Source organism: Peromyscus maniculatus, chromosome 15 (assembly GCF_049852395.1).
Source record: "Peromyscus maniculatus bairdii isolate BWxNUB_F1_BW_parent chromosome 15, HU_Pman_BW_mat_3.1, whole genome shotgun sequence".
NCBI lineage: Eukaryota > Metazoa > Chordata > Mammalia > Rodentia > Cricetidae > Peromyscus > Peromyscus maniculatus.
In genome coordinates, this window is record NC_134866.1 from 70,897,930 (window position 1) to 70,924,411 (window position 26,482).

The following is a 26,482-nucleotide window of genomic DNA, read 5'->3' on the forward strand; positions in this document are numbered from 1 at the left end:
AGAACACTAGTTTTAGATGGTGAACTCAAGTTCTAAGTCTTTAATGCCTCTGAAGAATTCCAGGAGTAGGAACTATTTTCTCCATTTTAGAATTTAATAAAGCATACGGGGTTACTTAGCAGATGACAAAATCCCATCAGCCTGAGTACTTTGAACCAAAATTATGCATTGTTGCAATTGACTAAAACCTAAGTAAAAGATATAATTTGGGTAAAACCAAAGGAAACTAGTACTATATTTCGTTAATGACTACTAAATCTGAAAGTTAGGTGAAGCTGTTTGCCTTAATTTTTCTATTTTTGCTTGTGAGCCTAGCCTTTAACAGCTGAGCCATCTCTCCAGCCCCCCCCCCTCTTAATTTTTCTCAAGGATAGCCACTAGATGTCACTATGACAACCATATCCTGCCTGTGTATGACACTGAAAATACATGTGTATTTTCAAAGATATCCTTTCTGCTTGATATTGTAGGTAAACAGAATCTGGTGATTATGGGCCGGAAAACCTGGTTCTCCATTCCTGAGAAGAATCGACCTTTAAAGGACAGAATTAATATAGTTCTCAGCAGAGAGCTCAAGTAAGTGACATGCAGTCACCACGAGAAAACTGTGGTCTGTGTCCCAGGGCATGAATCAGTACATAATAGAATGAAGAAGCTGATGAACATCTGCGTGTGCGCGTGCATCCGTACATACGTACATGCATGACTGTGTGGGCGGTGCACATGTGCACAGCCATGCACACAGAGCTGAACATTGCCCTTCCGTGTCCTTCCTCAGAATCTGTCCACCTCGTTTTCTTGAGGCAGGGTCTCTTACTGTGATCTGGGGCTCACATATTAAGCTAGGCTAGCTGGCCAGCAAGCTCTGAGAATCCTTCTGTCTCTGCTGATCCAATGGTAGGATTACGGGTGTATGCCCCCAAGCCCAGCCTCTTCGTACCAGGTGCTGGGGTCAAACTCAGCTCCTCATCCCTGCACAGCAGATACTTTACTATGTTACCTCCCCTAATAAATGACTCACTATCCAAACAAGTGACACCATCAGAATTCAACCCAACACCCTGAAGACACTAGAGCCTTAATCTACCAGCTTAGACCATTCAGCCACACTACCTCACTGAATATCTTAATATCTCAAAGAGGCGACAGAAACCGAGTGGGCAGATATGCCACATGGCAACGTAATTCTGTTCCTTGAGTGGGTGATTTTCTCACCTTAAAAATTAGGGGAAAAAGCAGGGCAGTGGTAGCACACACCTTTAATCCCAGCACTCAGGAAACAGAGGCAGGCGAATCTCTGTGAGTTTGAGGCCAGCCTGGTCTACAGAATGAGTTCCAGGACAGCTAGGGCTGTTACACAGAGAAACCCTGTCTCAAAAAAATGAATGTGTGTGTGTGTGTGTGTGTGTGTGTGTGTGTGTGTGTGTGTGTTATATGTGAAAAAATCTGGCAATAGTTTTGCAAGTTCCTTCAAACCATTATTCCATAGACCTAGCTATCAGTTATTTAATACGATTGATAAATTATTCCTAGTTTCACAGAAATAAAAATGCCTGTTTTGAGCTTCAGCACATTTAAATGGTTATTCCATTTTGGAATCAATTCTAAATGCAATAAGATATGAAGGACTTACAGTCATGGTCATGTACTCTATTATCTCTAAGTTAGCCACAACACCCTGACACTTTGTGTTCTTTGTACAGTGTCAGAAGGTAAAATGTTTCAAAGTATTGAAGTGGTCTCAGAATCTTCAGAGGAAATGTCGGTAGTTGGCTTCTGCTAAGAATTTTCTTGTCCTCTAAACTAACATTTGAATAAACAATTGCCTCATTATGATTGGAAATATCATAAGAACTGGAGGTGGTTTAGGGCTGGAGAGATGGCTCAGGGGTTAAGAACACTGGCTGCTCCTCTAGAGGGCCTGAGTTCAATTCCCAACACCCACATGGCAGTTCACAACTGGCTGTAACTCCAATCCAAGGGGATTCGATCCCTTCTGGCCTCCAAGGGCACCAGGCTTGCATGCGGCGTACGTACGGACATGTAAGGCCAACAGTTAAAATTAAAGAAATTAATTTGTAAAACAAACGAACAAAAAACAAACAAACAATGGAGGTGGTAGGGTAGGTGGATAATGTTGACTGAAGTCAAGTCCAGTAGTTTGACCATGACAATGACTTTGATGTTGTTGTTAGTATGTTAGTAGTCTTAACTTACTAAAATAACTTCCTGAATCTTACAGGGCTTTGTTTTAGTTGGGATTTTTTTTTTTTGGTCAACAAGTGACTAAAATCTAAGGGAACATTAGGATTCAAGATGTTGACTATTCGTCCTTAAATTAATATGTCGTCACCAAAATCAGCACAGAGTCTTAGAACACTGGGCACCGTTTGCTGAACAGTAGTCAAGAATGTCACTCCCATGTGTTTTATTCAGGATCCAACCAGAGAAACAGATGCAGTAGAAGGTATAGTTGTGTGTAGTTGTGGGGGATTGGCTTTCATGGTTATGGGGCGTAGTTATATGAATCCAAAACTTCAGAGAGCAGACTGTCCAGGGTCGCAAGCTAGGCCTTCCCAGGAAGTGCTCTGGTTGCTTCTGGGAAGTCTCGGCTTTACCGTTTGGTGTTTTGAGACAAGGTTTCTCTGGGCAGCCCTGGACATCCTGGAATTTGCTCTGTAGACCAGGCTGGCCTCGAACTCAGAGATCTGCGTGCCTCTGCCTCCCAAGTGCTGGGATTAAAGCATGGGCCACCCAGCTTTTCAGCTCCACTCTTAAGGCTTTCCAATGGTTTGAAGCAGAGTCAACTCATAGATGTCGTCACACTTCCAAGACACGAGTTAGTCCTGGGAGGGGAAACGCTTTCCATCGCTGCATGCTAAGAGATTTTTATGTAGGTTTCTCCCACACCCCTCCTATAATGGCATAGATTAAAAACTAGAAGAAAATACACAAACATTCGCGTTGGTTGCCTCTGGTGATTTGGAATATGTGATGTGCCTCTTACCATTGGCCTCCATCTTTATGCTACTCCTTGTTCTGGTTGCTAGGATATTCTGATATTCACTCTCCTTGAAAAATTACACATTCACAAGCTATATTGCCATTCCCAGAGACTTTTTAATAACATATTCTTGAATACTACTCAAGTTTATTTATGGCCAGCTTGAGCTAAAATAAACATAAAGAACTCTCAGTGGGGGACATGTTCAGTTGAGCTAGCGTTTCTTCTCAAATGATGAGTCTAATTTCTTCTTTATGACCCCCCGATGGCGTGTGTAATTGGATTGTGTTGATTTTCATGTATTTATATATAACGTTTAGTGGAGTGCTTTGCTTTCTTTTTTAAGGCTGAAAAAATTTAAAGTCCTTATTATTGAGTAGGCTAGAGAAGTTGGAATATCATCAGTTAGTGAAAGATCTTATTAGGGTCCATCTTTTTCTTCAGTCTCCGGTTTCTCCACTTGATTGTCGCTTTCTGTATATTCAGAGCACCTCTTGTGGACCAGGCACTGCTGGGTCTTTCTTTATCACAGGACAGGCATTACACATGGCAATTGCTTGTGCAGGCTTTTACTGGTACTTGCAATTTTAGCCACTAACCTCATATGGGAAACACTGAATCGCCAAGGCAACCCCAAAAGTCACTAAGGTGTGGAGAAGGCATACTTTTTGTACTGCTTTCTAGGCAGTAAATTGTAACTTTAATAGAACTGGAAGGGAGGTGATAAGACCTGTTGACAGGTATGAGCAGTAGTGATGGGTGTGTGACACTAAGCACCAGAAGTCACTGGTGTGTATGCCTTAGAAGAATGCATTAGTTTATTTGGGGGAGGTGATACTTAAATATTTTAGTAGGGTGGGACACAGTGGCACACACATGTAATCCGATCACTTATAGGCTTTGCCATGAAGCTCTTGAGATTAAGGTCAAGAGGGCTACAGAGTGAGACCCTGTCTCAAAAATAACAACAACAAAAATTATATATGAACCAAGGAATGCCTTTGGTAACCAAAAGATAAATAAAATTTTGCATCAATGCAGTATCCTTGAGATTATCAATGGGAGATCCTGCTTGCCCCTGTGATATAACACACTGCAAATTGTCTTCATAAAAGCTATTCTAAATTTCATGGTGTAATAAATTTTTATGATTCCTCTACCATATTCTTTCTAGTGATGGCAATTTCCTCTTCTCAAGGTCTTTCCCTCTGATCCACACAGGTAGCCCATTAAGCACTGACCTCCCCTCCCTGCTCTGGCTCCAAGTAGCTTTGGGATTTAGGCAGGTCATGAATAAAGCTTACTGAACCTAAACTGTATTACCTACTAAGTGAGATTAATAATAGTAGCTCTTAGTATAAGACAAATTGCTAAATGGTCTTATTAGTTAAAAAAAAAAAAAAAACAGAGCCAGATATTGAGGTGAAAACTGAAAGATCAGAGAAATAGAAGCGAGCCACATTCTTACCGCTAGGAAATCCTCAGCCAAAGAGAGCTACTTCCTGTATACTCATGCCTATATGCCTTTCTGTGCCCTGCCATCTTACTTCCTTTCTCCGCCCAGCTCTATCACTTCCTATCTGTCTGTCCAGACCTCCAGACCTCTATGGTTAACTAGCACTGGGATTAAAGACGTGTGCCACCTTGCCTGGCTCTATTTCAGTGTGGCCTTGAACTCACAGAGATCCAGATGGATCTCTGCCTCCTGAATGCTAGGATTAAAGGTATGTGCTGCCACTGCCTGACCTCTGTGTTTAATATAGTGGCTGGCTTTTTCCTCTGATCCTCAGATAAGTTTTATTGGGATACACAAATAAAATATCCCACATCTTAGGATGATTTTTCAAGATTCATTGAATTCTGCATGTTATTTCTGATATACAAAAGGTACCTGTTATGGTTTGCAGTTTTAAATGTCTCCAAAAATCTCCTGTGTAAAAAGCTTGGTTATTAGCTGATAGGCTTTTTTGGGGTGATTGAATTATGAGGGCTCAAAGTAACTTCATCAATGGGTTGATAAATAAGTTCACAGCTGAATGGAGATGGTGCCACGATGGAGGAAATGGATCATTTAGAGCACAGCTTTGGAAAAAAATCTGTTCCCTGTCTGCCGTGAAATGAGTCTTGTTGGTCTACCACGTTTCCTGACATGGTTGTTTCCTTACCTCAGGCCCAAAGCAACGGGAGCTAGTGAACTGTAGGTCAAAGCAATGGGCCAAACTAAACGGCTCCAGCCTTACTTACGTTGACTTGTTCAAGGTTTGTGTTACAGAAGAAATGACCCAACACCGTGTCCAGCAGATACCAGCTCCTAGCCCATTCCTCCACTTCACTGCCGTGGAAGCTTCTAGAAAATACTAATATTAGGAGCTGGGAGAGGAGTACAGTGTAAGGCCGTGGGTTCGAGACCTAGCACCATAAAAATGAACATTAATGGTACTTGATGTCTCTTCATAGTACATAAATCTCTTGCCTTTTAACATTAGTGGGATCAGAGTGAGTAAGCTTATGATCTTATTTTTTACATTAGCAAATCACTTTATTTTTTCATTTCTTTAATCTTAAGATATAAATAAATAAGTCTAATAAATCTCTCCTACCTAAATCAACTCATACCCTCTCCTTTACTCCAGGTGACCAGAGACTATCCTATAATCTTCATTTTGAATATCACCTCAAATTACTGTTTTCCTACCCTCAACTTTCTCTGAGTTTTTATGTGTTGAATAACTTCACTGTAGCCTACAACAATTTCTAAGGAAACATATCATTTCCATGCTTTGAGACATGTCTTAGCTGTTGACACTCAGCTAAGGAGTCATGCACCATCATTACCCCACCACAAATTATGCAGTATGCCTGAACCATATCCTCTATACATCTTGGTATTCTGCTTTCGTGCTTTTTTGGCCACTGTAAACTAAGGCGGAGTTTTTCTGTCCTGATTGCCCAGGCCCAAAAAACCGATTCAGAGGCCGAATGTGAATTATAAATGCACAGCTGATAGCTCAGGTTTGTTACTAGCTAACTCTTACACTTAAATTAACCCATAATTCTCATCTATGTTTATGGGTTATGGGTTTTGTACCTTTTCTCAGTATGGCATTCTATCTTGCTTCTCTGTGTTAGCCAGCGACTCCTGACTCCACCCTTCTCCTTCCCATCATCTTTAGTTTGGTTACCTTGCCTATATTTCCTGCCTGGCTGCTGGCCAATCAGCTTTTTATTAAGCCAATTTAACAAATCTTTACAGTGTACAAGAGGATTATTCCACAGCATTTCCCCCTTTTTATCTAATTAAAAAGGAAGGTTTTAACTTTAACATAGTAATATTATATACAACAAAGACAATTATCAAGTAAGAATTACAGTTACAATGTCTATTTGTATTTGGCAAAATTAAAGAAAATACTCTAGCTTATCTTTGTGAGTCCAAAATTTTATATCTAATATCTTTTATCATAACTAAGGAAAACTATAACTATAACTATCTAGTCTTCAACTCCATCAAAGATCCCAGGAGGGTAAAATGTTACCTAACGACAAGGTCATCAGGCTGTCTGGACAGTTACCCAAAGTTCCTCTGAAATGTTGGGGCATCTACCTCTGGCCTATAGGCCTAGCATATCTGACAGACTTTCCTGTGAAGCAGTGAATTTTGAAGGGCTGACCTACCTTGCCTTGGCAAAGTTAGGCAGTTTCCTTTCCTGTGTCCTGTTGGTCGTTTGGACAGTAACTGTCAGCAGTTGAGGCAAGGGCAGTTTCTTTGCCCACATGACTAACTTCTGCCATAAAGAAAACAAACTCCATATGGAGTTTCTTTGATCCCCATCATCCTCTTTGAAGTAATGGTGCTACCAGGAGCAGAAATGTCTCACTGTTGAGAAAAGTCTAAGTTTTTAAAACATTTTAAATTCCATATTCCACAGGTCTTTGAAGGGTTTGAAGATTGCTTAGCTATCTGAACTATCTCTGTATGACCTTGAAAACCTAACTGATATGACTATAAGTTTGCTATTATAGATGACTATTAATCTGTATTTCTTAATTATATATCACATTTTTAAATGAGCTGCATAAATATACCCTCAACAAGAGTAGAAATATACATACAGTATAACAAAATTAAATTTGTATCAAAATCCATACTAATGTAAAATATATAAGATTAATAGTTGTTTTTTGGATTAAAATAGGTTCAATAATCTATCCTTTTGTCCTATCATTTCATCCATTCCCATTGGAGATTTTTCAGGGGGTCTTCCTCGATCAAACCTGATTTTTCTTAACCTAGAATGAATCTAGAGCCTCTCATTTCCTGTAGAAATAAAAGGAGAACCTCTTTCCCAAAGTAACATATCTTTTGACTTAAATTTTGAAGTCAAGATATTTTTAAAATATACAGGTAGGTTTAATCTAGAAGCTTTCATAATCAAATGTCTCTTTTTTTTCTCCTTTAGTGACAGTCTTTAATGGGTAAATGAACATGAATTTCTTTTTTATTAAAGAGAAAATATGATCAAGATGTTAATATAATTTATATAAGCTTAATTAAAACAACAATATTAAAATATTCTAGAAAGTGGTAACCACCTTGTATTTTTCCTTTCTTGCATGAAGGTACACATATCCTACACACACACACACACACACACACACACACACACACACACACACACACACACTTCTTAACCTCAGTGCAATGAAGATCTCAGGATACTATTGTTAAGATCTTTGGAATATCAAGTAAAGCATTTAGGAGTCAGTGTTCTTCAGACTCTTTTAATGATAAACATCAGTGACATGTTATATACATCATACGTGCCTTCTGGGGAAATTTTGACTTAGTGGGAAGGAAGGAATTAAGAGCTTCTATGGGAAGCTTTAGAAAAAAAGAGATTTCTGCCCGCCCCCGCCAAGGCAGACACATCACCTTTCTATGAGTGGGTTCAGGAGAATGGGGGTCTAAAATGTTCTTTGGGGGTATCAAAAAAAATTTAAACCAACCAATTTAGAGTGTGCCCTTGGAGAAGAAGCCAAGATTTCAGGATCAGTTGCTAGATTCTAGGATTCATAAGCAAAATCACTGAAATTCAAGTGGAGTTTGTGTTTTTCAGTATATATAAACCACTACGAAGGAAAGATAAAGAAAAACTTCGGTCAGATATAAGATGATTCACCTTCCTTATTTTTTAATCCTCTACTCTTCTCTCCAAGCTGGCTATAGTCCTATTTAGATTATCCAAGTAATTATCTAGAGCTTCAAACACTTCCCTTCACCATTGGGAAGGGAAGATTTTGAGTTTGTTCAGTCTTTAGACTGGATAGATTAACTAATCAAGTACCCAGAGGTTACTAGAAGGCATTACAGTTTCTTTTTCCATGGACCCCTTTTCTAATTGGGAGCATGAAAGTTCTTCAGCTGTGAGTGACTATAACTCAGACTCTGGACCCTAGAGAAGGTTCTGGGGGAAGTAGTAGAAAAAAGAAGGTCCTCTGAAGCAGTGGGCTCCCTTCCTCTTGAGTTCAGGACTTCACTGGTGATTTCTTCTTAGTCCCTGGTGTGTACTGGGGATCAAACCCAGGGCCTCGGGCATGCCCAGCACACAAAGCATTCTTGTCACCCTGGAGACCAGGTTGTTCTCAGCTCTTACGTTCTTGCTCTCAGATTGTACAAATCAGCTCCTTAATTACCACCTCTGGTTCTTTTTCATCTCCCATAACCATCCTAACTTGAGCATTCTGTTAAACCCCTGACCAGTCCAGTCATGGTCCATTTATTAACTGAATCATCTCCTTCAATGACTGAATCTTTATGTCTTCTAGTTCCCATTCTGTCCTTCAACACCATTATATCCTGTCTTGTCCCAGAAGGTACCTTCATCCCTTAAATGGTGATAGCTCATCTAACTCACCTTGGCCTCTGTTTTTTTTAACCCTCCAGCATAAGTCCAAATGTATTCTTTGCTCTATCTTAATTCCCTTACATATGACAAAGAGTGGAAAGAGTAAAATAGAAATCAGGAAGAGAAGGAGAATGCAACTAGGAAGATGAATAGCCCCCATTAGTTCTTGATTAATCATTGTTACAACTGCAAGTTCCAAGACAATTATGTAAGTAGTCCTTTGGAAGCACCGGCTAAGAACTTGACATTGAATTAATAATTTCTGTTCTCTTTCTAATCACTATGTATAAGTTTCCTCATTTATAAAGAGAATTGCAGCCGGGCGTGGTGGCGCACGCCTTTAATCCCAGCACTCGGGAGGCAGAGGCAGGCGGATCGTTGTGAGTTCGAGGCCAGCCTGGGCTACCAAGTGAGCTCCAGGAAAGGCGCAAAGCTACACAGAGAAACCCTGTCTTGAAAAAACCAAAAAAAAAAAAAAAAAAAAAAAAAAAAAATATAAAGAGAATTGCAACTCCCCTCACCATCAAAATAAAAAAGAGTCTCAAAATTTGAGCTAGTTAGCAGAAGCTGTAAAGGTATTTAACTTTTTCCTTTCTGAGTATTTTTAGTTATGTAACTGGTAACAAGCTCATTCTCAAATACTTTCTGTCCTTTCTGTGTTGTTCAAAATATGAAAGTTTTTCCCCATAGATATTAACAGTCTGAACACTGCTTCAGATTCTTCTAGTCATTTGGATATTCTGTCTAATATTTAATCACAACAGTTTCAGAATGACAGAAAGAACCGTGCGTTAAACAGCTGCATACCCACCACCTGGATTCTGCCACTAAGTCTTTACTGTGTTGACTTTGTCACCGTCGTCGTCATCCATCCAGCTGGTGTTTACACATTTCAAAATAAAGGGCAGAATGAGTATATTTCCCAAAGTCCTCCCCAGGTATCATTAGCTAGAATTCCATGTTGCTCTAGCATGTTGTTGTGGTAAACGTTAATACAATGAGACGCAGGAGTCATAAGTGCACATTAGCTAAGTGTTGACAAAGACTTACACTCACATAACTCAACCCTATTAAACCTCTAGAAAGTCCCTCATTCTCCATCCCAGGTAACCTTCACCACACAACATCATGGACAACTACTGTTGAGATTGTTTTTCACTATAGAGACAATGAGATGTCACATACAGTTTTGTGAACCATTCGAGTATAAAATGTAGAGTGGATGCTGGACATTGGCCATACATTCTAAGTACTTTGTGTTAAAAGAATTGGTTTTCAAGCCAGGCGGTGGTAGCACATGGCGCATGCCTTTAATCCCAGCACTCAGGAGGCAGAGCCAGGCGGATCTCTGTGAGTTCAAAGCCAGCCTGGTCTACAGAGCGAGATCCAGGACAGGCACCAAAACTACACAGAGAAACCCTATCTGGAAAAAAAAAAAAAAAAAAAGAACTGGTTTTCATAATTCATTTTGTACTGACTGCTTCCAAGTCAGATTATTTGACTAGTATGGACAGGATTTTACAATAATCATAATTCTTTTTTTTTTTTTTTAAACCTCAGGGAACCACCACAAGGAGCTCATTTTCTTGCCAAAAGTCTAGATGATGCCTTAAAACTTATTGAGCAACCAGAGTTAGCAAATAAAGTAGACATGGTTTGGATAGTTGGAGGCAGTTCTGTTTACAAGGTAAGTAGAGTTATGTGTAAGTAGAAAGAAATGTCCTTCCCTACTTCTAACCATGACTGTAGGAAGCAGCGCATTACCCAGCTGTAAGCTAGACGAATTGTCAAAGTGAATTAGTTGACACTGTCATGCAAAATAAATACGAACATAAATGTAAAATTTATACTTCATACCAGTCTATTCTCCCTTTATTGATGTTTTATATGTAAAGCCATATATTTCTGTATGATGTTGTGACATATTTCATATGCTTTAGTCATATTAACCCCCTACTGCCTCTTCTTCCCAAACACACCTACCGCAAGTCACCAACTCCCATAAATGACAATGTCTTATTTTTAAATTGGCAAATCATCAGATGATCTGAAACATGCATTGTAGAGTGGATAAATTGAGATATATCACCTTGCTTATTTTTGATCATGAGAACACTTAAAATCAACTCCCAGCAATTTCAAGAGCACAGTAAGACATTGTCCCCAATCACAGTCACTGTGTAGCTCAGTAGATCCCTAGATCTTATTCTTCCTGTGTTCTTTGGCAAAGATCTTCCCACATGCTAGTCATTTTCAGTTCAAAATACTGGTTGTTTCCAGTTTTAAGATCAGCCTGCTTTCTTGAGCATCGTGCTTATATGACATGACTTTCTACTCCCCAGCTGTGCCCTGGGGGGCTGCTGTGCCTTTGGCTCCAGGATGAACGCTGTACTGAGAAGATCATGGGCTCTCTGTCTGCACAGGCAATCAGACAGAAAGCTTGTCCTCAGCAACCTCCATGCAGTGTGAGGGCAGAGGGGGATGCATGGTTTCATATCCTAGTGGAAAATAGTGTGTAAAGCAGAAAATATGCTTTTCCTGGTGTCATTTGGTACCAAGTGACTCCCAGTTTGTTTGTTTGGATATTCTTTGGAAAGATTAACATTTATGAGGAAGAAAAATCAGTCCCACCCCTTTGGGGCATATGTTAATGTATGCATTGTCTCATATTAAAATAATATTCTGTAAACAGTAAGTGCTAAATGCACTTATGTAATTAGATCTACATTAAGACGGACATAAAGGCCTACAGGTAACTATCTGCTGTAGTGGTATTTGTGCTGCCCATGACCTTGGGCTATGGGGCGGGGCAGAAGCCCCGCCTCCTTCATCATTGGCGGAGCAATTACCACTACAGTCTCCCATGTTGTAGTGCTTGTGGACTATCCTCCAGGCCATCTCATTTTTGATGGAGCATAGCCATCTCATTTTTTGTTCCGTCCATGGCTGCTTTTGCTGTAAGAGGAAGAAGCCTGTGGCCCTCCAAGCCTGAAATGTTCGCCATATAGCCCTTTACTGAAAGCTCGCCTGCTTTGATGAAGAACGTCAGATGCAGCTGTGGTTAGTCCTCGTCAGCTTTCTGGTTTGGGCTACAGTGGGAACTAGTAGGTTATTTATTTGGTTGCAGCAGTGATAAAATGATTTAACATAAGCTAGAATATTGAGAGAAAAAGGTGTTCTATGGTAGTATTTGGAAATTAAGAAGAACAACTTGAAATTTTATATATGTGGAGTTTTTTTTTTTCTTCTGTGTGTTTGAAGATCAAGTTATTAATGCTTTCTCGGATCTGCACTTAGGTATCATCCTTTCCTTTAAAAATATAAGGCATTTCTTCCAAGGCAACTCCTGAACCTGGGGCCTGCCCTGGAGCATGGTTAATAAACACAGTGTCACTGTATTTTGTTAGTTATAAATTATATAACTAATGTTAATTATAAGATTAATATTAATTATAATAATATAATTAACATTATAGACACTGGAAAAGTCATTAACCAAAACAGACTGAGTGCTGTTATTAGCAGCAAGAGGCAAGGGGAATCCCCTTGCTTACAGAGAAATGGGGGCATTTTTAGGTAAGGACAGAGTAATAAGGTGTACCGATGGGATGGGAGACATGGCTCTTGCTACACAGTCATAAGGACCAGGATTCAGATCCCAGCACCCACAGAACAAGCAGGCCATCCTGTGAACTCCCACAGTTCCAACTCTGAGTGTTCCATACCCTCCTCTGGCCTATACATACAGGGCCATTTACCCACAAAGGCACACAAATAAGTAAACGAACAAATGAAGTATTTTAAAGAAATGGTGTCCTAAGTGTTCCCACGGTGTTTTCAACAGTGAAGATTTCACAAAAGTGCTTTCTTATTCAAGTGTACAGACGCAGACTTCTTTCTGGAAAAGCACCTAGGTAGTGAGGGATGAAGTCTTAAAAGAGCAAAGGAAAACAGCTGCATTGAATGCCTAAATTAAAAAAAGAATTTTAATAAACTAAAGACCAGAACGCATTTTCATGATTACTAATTATGACCAGTTGCCATCCTCGATGTACCTGAAGCTTTAGAGTAGAGGCTGTATGTAGTCAGTTTGAGGAGCTGGAGAGAAGCTCAGTGGTTAAGATGCTCGCTGCTTTCCAAAGACTAAAATTCAGTTTGCTACAGCCACATCAGGTGCTCACAACCACCTGTAACTCTAGCTCCGCTAGCTCCCACAGGTACCTGTTCCCACATACACATAACCCGTACAAAGAGGCATAACATGTATACATAATTTAAAATAATATGAACAAGGCCGGGCGGTGGTGGTGCACGCCTTTAATCCCAAGCACTCGGGAAGCAGAGCCAGGCAGGTCTCTGTGAGTTCAAAGCCAGCCTGGTCTACAAAGTGAGTTCCAGGACAGGCTCCAAGGCTACAAAAAAACACTGTCTCGAAAAATAATAATAATATAAACAAATATTTTTTTTTCAAAATATTTCATATAGTTTGAGCAACTGTAAGCATGGATTTAATGACTAGTACAAACTTAACTGGCAAGAATCTTCTAGTCTCTTTGTCTTTCAACACGGGTTAAGGAGAGTGTTATCTTCTGTTTTGTTTTAAAGGAAGCCATGAATAAGCCAGGCCATCTCAGACTCTTTGTGACAAGGATCATGCAAGAATTTGAAAGTGACACATTTTTCCCAGACATTGATTTGGAGAAATATAAACTTCTCCCAGAGTAAGTACTATGATTATTAATTAGTCGGAAGCACTTTAGGGACTAATTACAGAAAGGGATCAAGTAAGGACAAAGTACAATGACATGTGTATGAAAAGTAACACGTCACAGCAGAACCCATGACTGTTGAATAAAAAGAGGAAAAAGGATTACAGAGAAGAGACACTTTTTCCAGATTTCATCTCAAGTAGCAAATGTGCTACATAGAAAGATACTTTTTTAATAATATTTTCATTTACTCTCTGAAAATTTCACACCCTGTATTTGGATCATATTTGTTACCCTCCCTCGCCTTCTTCCAGGTCATGTTCTCTCTCTCTCTTTGAGAACAAAAGCCAAAAGAGTGCAGAGTCTGGTCTGCACTGGCTGACCACTCGGAACACGGGGCCTGCCCCGGAGTGTGGCTGATCAACACTGTCGCCATTGCCGAAAACTAACTTTCCCTCTCCGGGTGGGTGTCCGTTGCCGGGAGCTCCTTGGTGAAGGTGGGGTTTGTACCCACTCCCTGCCCCTCATCTGGGGTTCGTCTGCCTTGAGCTTGTGTGGGTCCCGTGCATGCTGTCTCAACCACTGTGAGCTGACATGTGCATCTGCCCTGCCGTATCTGGAGGACAGTTCCCTTGATCACCACCGCCTCTGGCTCTTACAGTCTTTCGGCTCCTTTTCTGTGTGGATCACTGAGCCCTGAGGGAAGAAGTGTGTGCAATACAGACATCACATTTAGGGCTGGGTATCCCAGAGTTTCTTGTTCTCTGTGTTGACCAGTTGTGGGTTTCTGCTGCAAGAAACTTCCCTGATGAGAGCTGAGCAGCTCTGAGTGTACTCGAATGGGTACAGTCAGTAAGTTATTGAGAGTAATGGCATTGCTGTATTAGTGTAGCAGGATAGTAAATAGTAGTAGGTTTTCCCCTAGGGCCCATGACCTATTTGGCTTCAGGTTTCTTAGCCTTGTTGACAGAGTCAAGTACGGGTTCCATCTCATAGAGTAAGTCCAAAAAAAAAAAAAAAAAAAAGCAGCTGGTTGGTTACTCTGGTAACATTCATGCCACTATTGATATTGAACTAGTGGGAATATCTTGCAGGCAGTTCGCTATTGTAGCTCACAGAGTTCCAAGTGGGTGAGACTGAGGATTTCTTTTCTCTTCTGGTAGCATGTGTATCACCTTCCAGCACTGTGAATGCTGGCCAATGGGAACGAACTCCTAGTTGAGTGCCAGCTAGATCTCTCCATGTTCGACAGCGTAAGAATGTAGTGCCTTTTCTCACGTGATGTATGTTCGTTTAGTTTTATACATACAGCATAAACTACGCAGATGAGTTACAGAGTTTGCCAATGGTCTGGTCTTTAAGAAAACTTTCTTCAGCTGGTGTTATGCAGCTGTTTCTTCTGAACTGCAACATGCCCTCCCGGAGGAAGGAGAAAAAGAGTTGAGAAAGGTACAGGAAGCTCCTCAAGCTTAGGAGTGGCCAGGCCCTCCCTCAAGGTTATCTGGGTGGTGGCAGTTGCTGGGAAGAAGAGAGCGATCGGCTGAGCTGCCTGCCAGCTGTGCAGGGGGCTCCGGGGACGCAGCTTTGTGTGCCGTCACCTACTAGTGTGGGCTCTGCACAGCTGCCTTTGAGTCAGTCACCCACGCTCCTGGAAGTCACAAACAAAATCACTAGTTCACTACACTAAACTTAGTCATTTCTTTGGTCTATTGCCAGTGCCCTATCTGGAGTAGAAGTTTGTTCATATCCCTAAAAAGATACATTGTAGCAATTTTAGAAATCCGCTTTAATGGACTTGGAAATGTTCAGGCTTTAATGATTTGGGTGGCACCTGGCACAGCTGTCACTAGTTCTTCTAGGGGAGTAAGGCCTGTCTGTGAAAGCTTTGTGGATTCTGCCTGATGCTGATGCTGATGCTGCTGCTGCTGCTGCTGCTGCTGCCTGTCCTGGAGACAGCTTCTTGACAGGCACAGTGGGGTCTTGTGGAAACTGCAGTATGCGGATCCTCTGAAGAAACAGCCACACAGCAGCAGGAAGCGTGATCCAGGAGCAGGAAACAGGGAATGCAGAGCCTGAGGCAAGGAGGAAGTGGGCCTATTCTGTGATCCAGGAGGAGGCCAGGGACATTGTCCCAGCTCTGTAGCAAAGTCACTGGAGGGGAACGAGGAGTCTGGATTTGTGTGAAAGATGAGGGGTCAAAGGTTAAAGTGGCCACAAAAAGAAGAGCTACCCTTGTGATTCCAGCAGGAAGCTCCCTGATTTGGAAACCTGGGAGCATTTTCATTTAAAAGCACTTTAAACTGTTAGCTATAGAAAGCAAAAGAAAAAGTTAATTACATCAACACTTTTAGACCAGTTCTTAACACATTTCTCCAAATAGTCTCAGCTGTGTCTAGTAACTATCCTATGGGTGTGAATTTGCTTTTTACGCATCCCCTAAAGAAATATTAACAACTTAGTCTAGATAAATGAATAGTTAAACTTTAGAATAATAGTCTTGTTACTTTATGGAATGACAGTCTTGGATCTCATAATTTCTATATGTAGTGATTTCCTTGGGCTCTTCATTCTAAAGTAAACAGGAAATCACACACCACCAGCAGCTGAAGTCCAGGCTTTGCATAAGGCTCCTGAAATCTTCAAAGAAAACCATAGTTGGTCATTTCATAAAATGTTTATCTGAAAATCATACCCTGTGTATTTTCCACTTAAATTGTGAATTCTCACGTTATGTGAATATAGCTCTCCCTATTTCCTGTTTGTTTGTTTGTTTGTTTGTTTGTTTTTCTACTAACAATATGAACAGACTGCTGTGTGATCAGCTTCATTCAAATACCCTTCTAATGCTTACTGTTTTTAATCAGAATTTTTCCATGGCACTAACCCGTAGGGATCCTTGACAAACGCCACTGTGACTCTCTGACTTTTAAAAAAAGCAAACCAGGACCGTTGCTGGCCAGGCACATGTCGTGACGTCACCTGTTGAGTACCTCAGTGGTCTTGCTCTGTTTCCTTGTATTCATATATGGCATTGATTATAAATGGGAAAGTTTTTTTCTGGATTCCCATTCCTATCCCTTTGGTCTATGTGTACTGTTATGCTACTACTACACGGTCTTATTTTGGTTTAGATGGTCTCATGTAGCCCAGGCTGGCCTGGAACTTACTAACTAGCCCAGGATGACCACCTGCTTCCATTTCTCAGAGGTTGGAATTATGCCTACCTCACTTGGCTTCTTTACATATAACCATCGTTAGTAACTTTTACATATAACCACATAACCATCGCTTGTACTCAGGAGGCATAAACCTTTGAGCTTCGTTCTCTTTCAGGTGGCTTTTGCTGTTCTGGGCCCCTTGGGTTTCCATTTGAATTTTGTGATCAGTATGCCAGTTTCTGACAGGAAGCAATCTGGGATTCTCATAGTGTTGTATCCAGAGAGCGCTGAAGAGAACTGTCTCCAAATACAGTGTTTGAAACCTTGAACATATTGGAGCTTTTCACTTAGGTAGATCGTTACTCTCGTCCAGTAAGCAATGCTTTACTGCACTCAGTATCTTGCACCACTTCAAGTATATTTTATTCCTCTTGGTGCTCTTGTTCTTTTTTCAGACTGTTCACTGCTAGTGTATAAAACGATGAGTCACTATTGATCTGATGTCCTTCAACTTCATAGTTAGAGCTTAGTGGTTGTGTGTACTTGTTGATAGTTATATAACATTCTTTAGCGCTAGAATTACTAGTTCTAACTGTTAGTGCAGTCTCAGGGGTGGGATAATGAACTAAAGGTGAAGGTTAGAACTGGCCTGTGCTAGTGTCGTCCGCTCTTCCTCCGTTCAGCTAGATGTTCATGATTTCTTTCTCTTGCCCGATCATCTGGTCCAGAGCCTCCAGCAGGATGAATAGGAAATTGGAGCAAACACCCTACTGTCTCTAGTGGGAACGTGCGGGACTTTATCACGCTAAGGAAGGTGATGTCTAGTTCAGTAAGTGCTTTGATATTGAAGGACTGTAGGATTTTGCTGCATGGTTCTTCTGAACCTTTTGACACTATTAATACAGTATATTCCATGATTGGGTTTCATAGTAAACTAATTTTGCATTTCTGAGGTCAATTCTACTTGGTAATTACATGTGATTTTTCTTTTTTATATGTTGGTAGAGTCAGTTTGCTACCATTTTATTAAGGATTTTTGCGTTTGTATCCCAAAGAGACATTTGTTGTATGATTTTCTTTATCACGTGTTCAGCCAGTCTTGGGATGGGATATGTTGACTTGCCAGGTGAGTTAGGAAGTGATGTCTCTTGTGCTTGCTTGGAAAAGCTGAGGAGTGTGTGCTGGTTCTTTCCTATCCCAGGAGTTTGTGGTGTGTGGACTGAGACAGGACAAGGCCATTGCTGTGACATGGATGTTCTAATCATCACTCCACAGGAACTAAAGACCTGTTCCGTCACAGCATTTGATAGCCCTGCTCTCTGCTAACATCCCAACAGCCTCCTGAAGGTGGAGCAGAGGGGGTTCCCTAGGGCAGTGGTTCTCAACCTGCCTACTGCTGGGACCCTTTAATGCAGTCCCTCATGTGGTGACCCCCAACCATAAAATTATTTACGTTGCTACTTCACAACTGTAAATTTGCTACTGTTCTGAATTAGTGTAAATATCTGATGTGCACATGGTTTTAGGCGACCCCTGTGAAAGGGTTGTTCAACCACCACAGGGGTCACAATCCACAAGTTGAGAACCGCTGCCTTAAGGAGAGACCTTAAGTAGGTTTGTCTTCCTTTAAGACTAGAAAAAAAGGAAATGTCTGACCATAAGTGTCTCAGTTAGGCTGTCTACCCCTGTGGTAGACATAACAGTGAAGAGCAACCCAGGGAAGAAAGGGTTTATTTTATCTTATACTTCCAGGTACCCGTCAGTCCATCATGAAAAGAAGTCAGGGAAGGATCTGCAGGCAGGAACTGATGTTGCCTACTGGCTTGCTCCTCAAGGCTTATCTGCCTGCTTTCGTATATGCCCCAGGGCCACCTGCCTATGAGTGCCACCTCCCACTGGATCCACTCATAGAAGATACCACATAGACTTGCCTACAGACCAATCTGGTGGGGACATTTTCTCAATTAAGATTTCTACCTCCCAGGTGACCCCACCTTGTGTTGACATAAAAACTAGCCAGCCGAGTGAGGACACTGTGTGCAAGATAAAGGCATTGCTCAGTTCTAGGCCTTTGTCTCTGAGCCTCTATACACTGGGGAACTTCTCATTTCTCCCTAATGTCCAAAAACTGAGCTTTAATCATTCTCCACTCCCCTTTGTTTTCCCATCATTCCCCAGTAAGTTTGAATGTGTGGATTTAATTTTTATTTATATTTCAAAAAAGTAAATGATCGCCGGGTGGTGGTGGTGGTGCACACTTTTAATCCCAGCACTTGGGAGGCAGAGCCAGGCGGATCTCTGTGAGTTCGAGGCCAGCCTGGTCTAGAGCCAGATCCAGGACAGGCAACCAAAACTACACAGAGAAGCCCTGTCTCAAAAAAAAAAAAAAAAAGTAAATGATCAAATCTACACACCATTTCATCCCTTCTACCTTCTAATTCCTCTCCTACACACCCAACCACTATTTCTCCACAATTTCATGTTTTGTTTTGTTTTTTGTTTCGTCTTTTTTTTTTTTTTAACTCACTGAGTCCACTTAATGCAGCCAGTGTGTGCATGACTGTGGAGTCACCACTGGAGCATGGATAGCCTCTCAGAGGCCACATCCCTGAAGAAAAATGACTCTTCTTCCCCACACGGCCATTAGTGGTCCATAGCTCCTCAGCTAGGGATGGGACCCTTGGCTTCCTCTCCCACCCATGCTTAGACTTTGTCTGGCTTGATCTTGTAGAGGTCTAATGCAGTCAAGTAGTGAGCGCAGATGTGCCGCAGCCCTCTCATGTCCAGAGACACAGCTGTTCTGCAGCTGGCCACTAGTCTCTGTCTCTTACGTTCTTCCCAGCCCCTCTTCCACAATCATCCTTGAGCCGTGGGGGGGGGGGGTGCGTGTGCATGTGGGGAGGGGTTGTGTGTGTGTGTGTGTGTGTGTGTGTGTGTGTGTGTGTGTGTGTGTAGGCATGTGGGGAAGGGTTGTGTGTTTGTGTGTGTGTGTGTGTGTGTGTGTGTGTGTGTGTGTGTGTTATACACTGAGACCAGAGGTCACCCTCAGGTGCCATCCTCAGCAGCCCGTCCTCTTTGAGACTGGTCCGTCCTTGCCTGGAATTCATTCAATTGCTGGCTGGCCAACAAACCCCGAGCTTCTCCTGTCTCTACCTCCACAGCATTGGAAATACACCCTTGCTACCACATCTGATATTTTTTTTTGGTGGGGTCTCAGGCCCTCCTACTTGAGTGGCAAACTCTTTACCACTCGTTTTGACCCCCATTGTCTCCATTAACTGAGTATATTACTCTTATGTTTATACAGCTTTCCATTCAAATGTGGTATTTTTCATTAACATCGTACTATGTAGTTTTGGCTTTCTTAATCACTACTGTAATGAAGTAAGGATAAAAACAAGACTGAGTGGAGAATGAATGGGAAATGAAATCCACTAGTCAGAGGCCTAAGAGCCGAGTTCCTGTCATCAGAACGGTGGTTTTTCCACGCCTTCTTTTCCTGTAAGTCTTTGCCTCGGCACTTGCTCTTCCGCGGCACCAGGCCGGCCCAGCCCGGCTCATCCCGGGCAGGTCTGCTCTCATTGCTCTTGCTTGGAAGAAATTCTTCTGCCTCAAATTTCATGAGGCCTCAACCAGACCAGCAGGTCCAAAAGTTTTATATCAGCAGTATTCTGTTTAATGAGCTCCAAAATAAATCAATAAGACAGAGGGGGCCCTTAGAAGCTGTGCTAACCCATGGTTTTCATCACTGTAGTGGAATGCCTGGAGCAAGCTAACTTTAGAAGAGAGATGTTTAGCTCGCAGTTAGGGAGCCTCAAGGGCATGCGACAAGCGTCAGCGTCGCTGCTAGTGAAGACCTCATAGCAGGTGTCCCACAGTGACGGGCATTCCTAGAGGGAGCGATCATGCCTGGAATCAAGGAGTTGGTAGTTGGTTCCAAAGCTAGGACCCTTGCCTCTCCTCCACCATGGAGTAGATTTTAGGTGCACTGATGTTTTCTCTTCTGACCCCTCTATCTCTTGACTTTCCAGGATGCAGGCATCCTTGCCCAAAATCTCCAGCAGAGCCTGTGCTTCTGGTGCGATGCCCATTTTATTTTAGGTGGAGTTTGTTTGCTTAAGAACTGTTTCGACAGTTCTGTTTGCCTCCGAGAGCTCCTACCGAATCATCTCCGGATTGCCGTGGCCCTTCATTATTTCGGAGCTGCTGTTTATTGACTCTTAATGCTTGAAGATTCTAAATAGGAGGATGTGTGGGTGGAGCCCAACAATAAATAGTACACCAACTCCTGTGAGCCTTGAACTCTAAAGGCCAAGTCCTGGGCTGGGAAGATGGCTGAGTTGTAAAAAAGTACCGGCAATGCAAATGATTAGCAAATAGGAAGAGTTGGGAAGACATCTCTGGCCCCCACAGGAACGTGTACATAGACCACACACGCCTGCACACGTGCGCATGCACACACAATCCAAGTAGAGTTCTCAGGAAGAGTTTTTTTGACATTAAGGGGGGCAGTGGTTCACTACTATAATCTCAGTCAGTATTCAGGAGCCTGCAAATTCAAAGCCAGCCTGAGATACAGAATAAAGATCCTACCTCAAATCCAAGAAAGCCGGGTGGCAGTGGCACACACCTTTAATTCCAGCACTCGGGAGGCAGAGCCAGGCGGATCTCTGTGAGTTCGAGGCCAGCCTGGTCTACAGACTGAGATCCAGGACAGGCACCAAAACTACACAGAGAAACCCTGTCTCAAAAAAAAAAAACAAGAAAGTTTAGAATTGTGATTGTAATTATAACCATTATTAAAAAGACCAAAAGATATTAGAAGAAAAGAAATTAAATTTAAGGAGAGTTCAACCTTAGTTTCATAGTAAAATTGCCATTAATACCATGACTCCTGAGTGTACTCAGCTGGTCGTATATAAGATTTTATTATTCTTGGCTTTAGAAAGAACCTTTTGGTGCTCTGCTTTTGTCTTAGTAACTGACAGTCTTGGTGCTGAATTTTATACACACACACACACACACACACACACACACACACTACTCAAATGTGACTTTTTTCTGACTTCATTCCGGCTATGATTTTCTGAAATTGTCCTAGTAAAATCAGTTCCGAAGACAGAAGTGCTACAAACAGTGAACAGCAACAGGCTAGAAAGTGGTTGGCGAATAGGAGAGCTTCCCATTTTGACATGTGGATTTTTCCACACCATAACTAACGTCTGTTATTCCTCATCAGCGCATGCTATACCACAAGACACTGTAAAGTCTTCTGTAGCGCCCTTGCCAACAACAGTGAGCTTGGAGTCATACCTAACACGAGAAGGGAGCATTTGTGGAAGGCTGAGCATGTCAGACATCATGCTGCTCCAGGAAGAAGGTTTGGCTGCCAGCCAAGCAGAGACATGTACCTGGGACACTCAAATACGAAAATGGCAGCTGCTGGCCCCCTCTGTTGTAGACTGGGGTGCAGTCTGCACAGTAGTGAGGCACTTCTGGCATTGGGGGGACATGGGAAGGCTCACGGAGACCGAGTGCCCAGAGGATCCTGAGTAGACACCTAAGTGAGAGTCCGGATGCAGAGATCAAGGGTACCGTGACTCTAACAATGCAGTCACAGTTTGCCACCGGGTGCCAGGTCAGTAGAGCCATGGAGTGCCCATCAGTCAACAGAAACCAAGAATCCGCCAGATGCTGGGCACACAACTTCAGTTTTTGGCTTTGGGGATTTTTGTTTGTTTCAGTTTGTTTTGTTTTCTTTGAGGATGGGAGTTGTGACAGGGTTTCTCTGTGCAGCCCTAGCTGTCCCGGAACTTGCCCTGTAGACCAGGCTGGCCTTGAACTCAGAGATCTGCCTGCCTCTGCCTTCCGAGTGCTGGGACTAAAGGCGTGCACCACCACCCATCAACCTCAGTTTTAAACAGCTGTAAATAAATTTGTTTTTCTTTTCTTAGAAATGTGATTTCAACTGTAACTTGCAAAAAGTTCCTCAGGAATTGCCTAGCTCGTTGGTAGAGTGGAAAGATAGACGAGAAATAGGAAGTGGGATTCATTTCATAAGTCAGAACTAAAGGATAAGATACGGGGCTGTGCATTTCCAGCTTTCCATGCCTGGCTGACTTTCTTCTGCTACCGTGTGCTGTGTACATGTGGCTGTTCACTCACCTCGGGAGGGGCCTGCCACTTTGAAGTGACCCAAGGCAGGAAAGCCTTTCTCACTTCACAGTGTGGGTGCCCTTGGGTGAGAAGTCGGGGGAGATGTGTTCTGCCTTCAGTGGATGTAGGACTAAGTCATGAACTTTCTTCTTTTCCAGATACCCAGGTGTCCTTTCTGAAGTCCAGGAGGAAGAGGGCATCAAGTATAAATTTGAAGTCTATGAAAAGAAAGCCTAACAGAAAGGTGCTCGCTGGTTGACTTGAAGCTCTCCTGCTTTCCTCCTAAAATTACGCCTTCTTACAAGGCCATGGGACTTCTGTTGGCTTTAGATCTATGAGTAATTCTTTCTTTGTGGCGCTAGTTGGGGGGAAGTGCTTGTTTTGTGGTGCTGGAGCTGGAACCTGGGGCCTTGTGCATTCTGGGTAAATGCTGTGCTACTAAGCCACACCCCAGCCCCTGTATAATTCTATACAATATGTTTTCATTTCCATTAATCTAACCAGGTTATATTAAATATACTTTAAGAAACCCTGCTTTCTGTAAAGGTCTCAATGCCCCTCGCATGTGGCCTCAAGTGGCTCCCTAGAAGATGCATAGGGTGGTGTGTGTACAAGAGAAGACCCTAAAGAGATAGAGCCCTCAAGAGCACCAGCTGATGTGGGGGCTCCTAGAGATAGGAGCTAGACAGATAAGTCCGAAGGGTGGAAATGGGTTTTAAACAGCAGAGCTGGAGCTCAGACTTTAAAAGAAAATTAGATCAAAGTAGAGACTGAATTATTCTGTGCACATCACACTCTCGGCAAAGTTCTGTTCACTCAGACAGAAAATCGGTAAATTGAGTTCTCCATTGTGTTCCATGGAGAAGGGAGCAGGTGGAAGATTATGTAAGGTCTGAAACACTGAATCTCTCTGTTTCTCATCTTCAGTGAGTGAGATTCCAAGGGGTGTTTCAGCGACAGAACAAGAATAGGCTGCTCTCTACAAAAAAAAAAAAATTAACTAATAGCAAGCATAATAGCTACTGTTAAGAATTCAGAGATAATGAATTGAGAATGGATATTGCTTGAAATGAAAATTAATAAGTTAGAAACTAAACTTTATGAAAATGAAAAAAAAATGAGAAATAAAATTCCTTTCCTATCATCTCAGCAGGGCTTATATCATCAGGTCAAAAAAAGATAGTATTTTCAGACCTGCCTTGTTAATCAATACAATCTTTTTTTTTTTAAGAGTTTTTTTGTCTTTCACTTGACAGTTTCATATCTGTAGATCCAAATCCCCACGCCCACTCCCTCCACTGCCTTCATATCCTCATTTTTGTTTTTTGTAGCCCACGGAAAACAGTTAAGGCGTTCTTCATGATCCTAGGTGTGTGGATCATGGGCAGCCTGCAGTGGCCACACCTCCACACCTCCACACCCAGCCGCCATCAGTTGCCAATAGCTCTTCAGCTATGGGTGGAGCCCCATGAGCCTCTCCTATCCATGCTGGACTCTTGACTGGATTGATCTGCAGGTGATAACCATATTGATCTGCAGATAGCCATATTGATCTGCAGATAGCCATATTGACCTGCAGATAGCCATGTTGATCTGCAGATAGCCATATTTATCTGCAGATAGCCATATTGATCTGCAGATAGCCATATTGATCTGCAGATAACCATATTGATCTGCAGATAGCCATGGCTGCTGTGAGCTTGGGAGTGTAGTGGCCGTGTGCTGTCCAGAAGACGGCATTACATATACAGCACTCTTCCCTCCTTCAGGCCTTGCATTCTCTCCAGCACGTCTTCCCCAATGTTCCCTGAGCTTTAGACAGGTTGTTGACATAAACGGTCTATTCAGAACTGAATATTAAACTATCATTTTTTTCTCTTTGTTCAGTTATGAGTCTCTATGCTAACTGCTGCCCACTGCCACACTTGTGCTCTGACCAGAGTTATGAGCAGCACTAACCTGGGGTACAAACCCAGATATTTAGAAGGCACTTTGAAAGCCTATCCATTTAGCAAAACAACTGTAGTAGGCTCCCCTTCAGAGCCCATGAATTCCACAGCCATGGGCATTTGACCAGGTTGATGGTACCATACATGTGATTGCCCTCAGATCCGACTAGAAAGCAGTTGGTTACCACGATAGTCATGCCACGACTATACCAGTAGGTTAGTATTGTAACATGCGGGGCCTACCACTAGGTAAGTCCATGAATGACTTTTCTCCCCTGGTGATTTGCATAACACCCGGCACTGTGAAAGCTGTCCAGTAAGGAGGAAGTTTGCAAGTCAGTTCCAGATTGATTTCTCCATGTCCTGCAACCACAGTGTGCTGTGCCTTCAGTAATAGGGAGTTACCATCTAGCTGTGGTGACCAAGCCAAGAGCAATGTCAATAACCTGTGTTGTTTGGGGAGCCTCCATAACCAATTGCTCCTAATGAGGTGTCTCGTCCCTTGCACTAAGATTCATTTAATTCATTCATTTAATGACCTGTGTTTTCATTTAATAGTCCACTAGTGTGTAAGATACCACCATTCAATATTTTTTTTTTAGTTGTAATTACCTTACAAAGCAGTGGGGTGTCTTTTAGTTTTAGTTAACCCATTCTATAGATACAGTCTTTTGAATGTAGTCAATTCAGTTTCATAATATTCTAGTTTGAACCCAGAAATACTACCTGATAATCATGAACAAATTGATGAACTCAAGGAGCCAGGGTGACAGCTGAATTAGTTCCCATAAAGCATGGGAACTGAGTTTGTGTTGTGCATCAGTTTCCTCTAAAATTAAAACCTATCTTGAAAGCTGTTTTGAAACAAGAGAATATAGAGGAAGTGAAACTAGAGGACAGTCTAAGGGAAGGTGAAACAGCCTGTTCTGCTAGGAAGTTCCTTAAATTCAGCAAGTAAGCAACTCGAAAGGGTTTAGGAAGTTCCTGAAACTGACCAGGTACACTAGACCCCACACTTCCCAAGCACATATAAGCAGTGATTGTCAAGGGACACTGAGACAAGCTGGGCTTTGTAGAAGAACAGCTGAACCTCCCGGAAGAAGCAGAGACCAGTGAAGGTGTCTGAAAGAGGTTTAAATCCACTGAACTACCTGGAAAGAACACCCCAACCTGTTGATCTGCCTGTAGGTTATATAATGCACTACAGGTTTCCAGATTTCATGAGCTGTCACCCTGGCAGCTGGCGTGGGCTTTTGGTGGTACAACTGTCTTTGAGTCATTTCTGCTTCTGTAAGTAAGCCCAATAAAACTCAATGGTTCACCAAGTTGAATTTTGGTAGTATTCTTCCTTGGCCTTCCATATTGGGTTAGTAGGCATTTGTCCATGTCTCTTCAGGAAGAGGGTTCATAACAGTTTGGATTCTTGGTGCCTGTGTAAAATGCCAAGTGCAGTGACATATGTCTGTAACCCCAACAATGGTGGGGGAAGGGAGAGACTGGCAATTCATTGGCAAGCTAGACTCGCCTACTTAGTTCCCAGTACAGTGAGAGTTGCTGACTCAAAAAGTGAGGTAGAGAACCATAGAAGATACTTCACATT

General features: G+C 42.2%; 1 protein-coding gene across 1 annotated transcript in view; it reads left to right on the forward strand.

Moving 5' to 3' along the window:
• Window positions 1-26,213, forward strand: part of Dhfr (dihydrofolate reductase) — a 29,153-nt gene extending 2,940 nt beyond the window's left edge. The window contains exons 3-6 of the mRNA XM_015998986.3: window positions 471-576; window positions 10,471-10,597; window positions 13,516-13,631; window positions 23,092-26,213. Of these exons, the coding sequence (XP_015854472.2) occupies window positions 471-576; window positions 10,471-10,597; window positions 13,516-13,631; window positions 23,092-23,170 (428 nt within the window). The 3' untranslated portion in view covers window positions 23,171-26,213. The remainder of the gene's footprint in view (window positions 1-470; window positions 577-10,470; window positions 10,598-13,515; window positions 13,632-23,091) is intronic.
• Window positions 26,214-26,482: the final 269 nt, after the last annotated feature.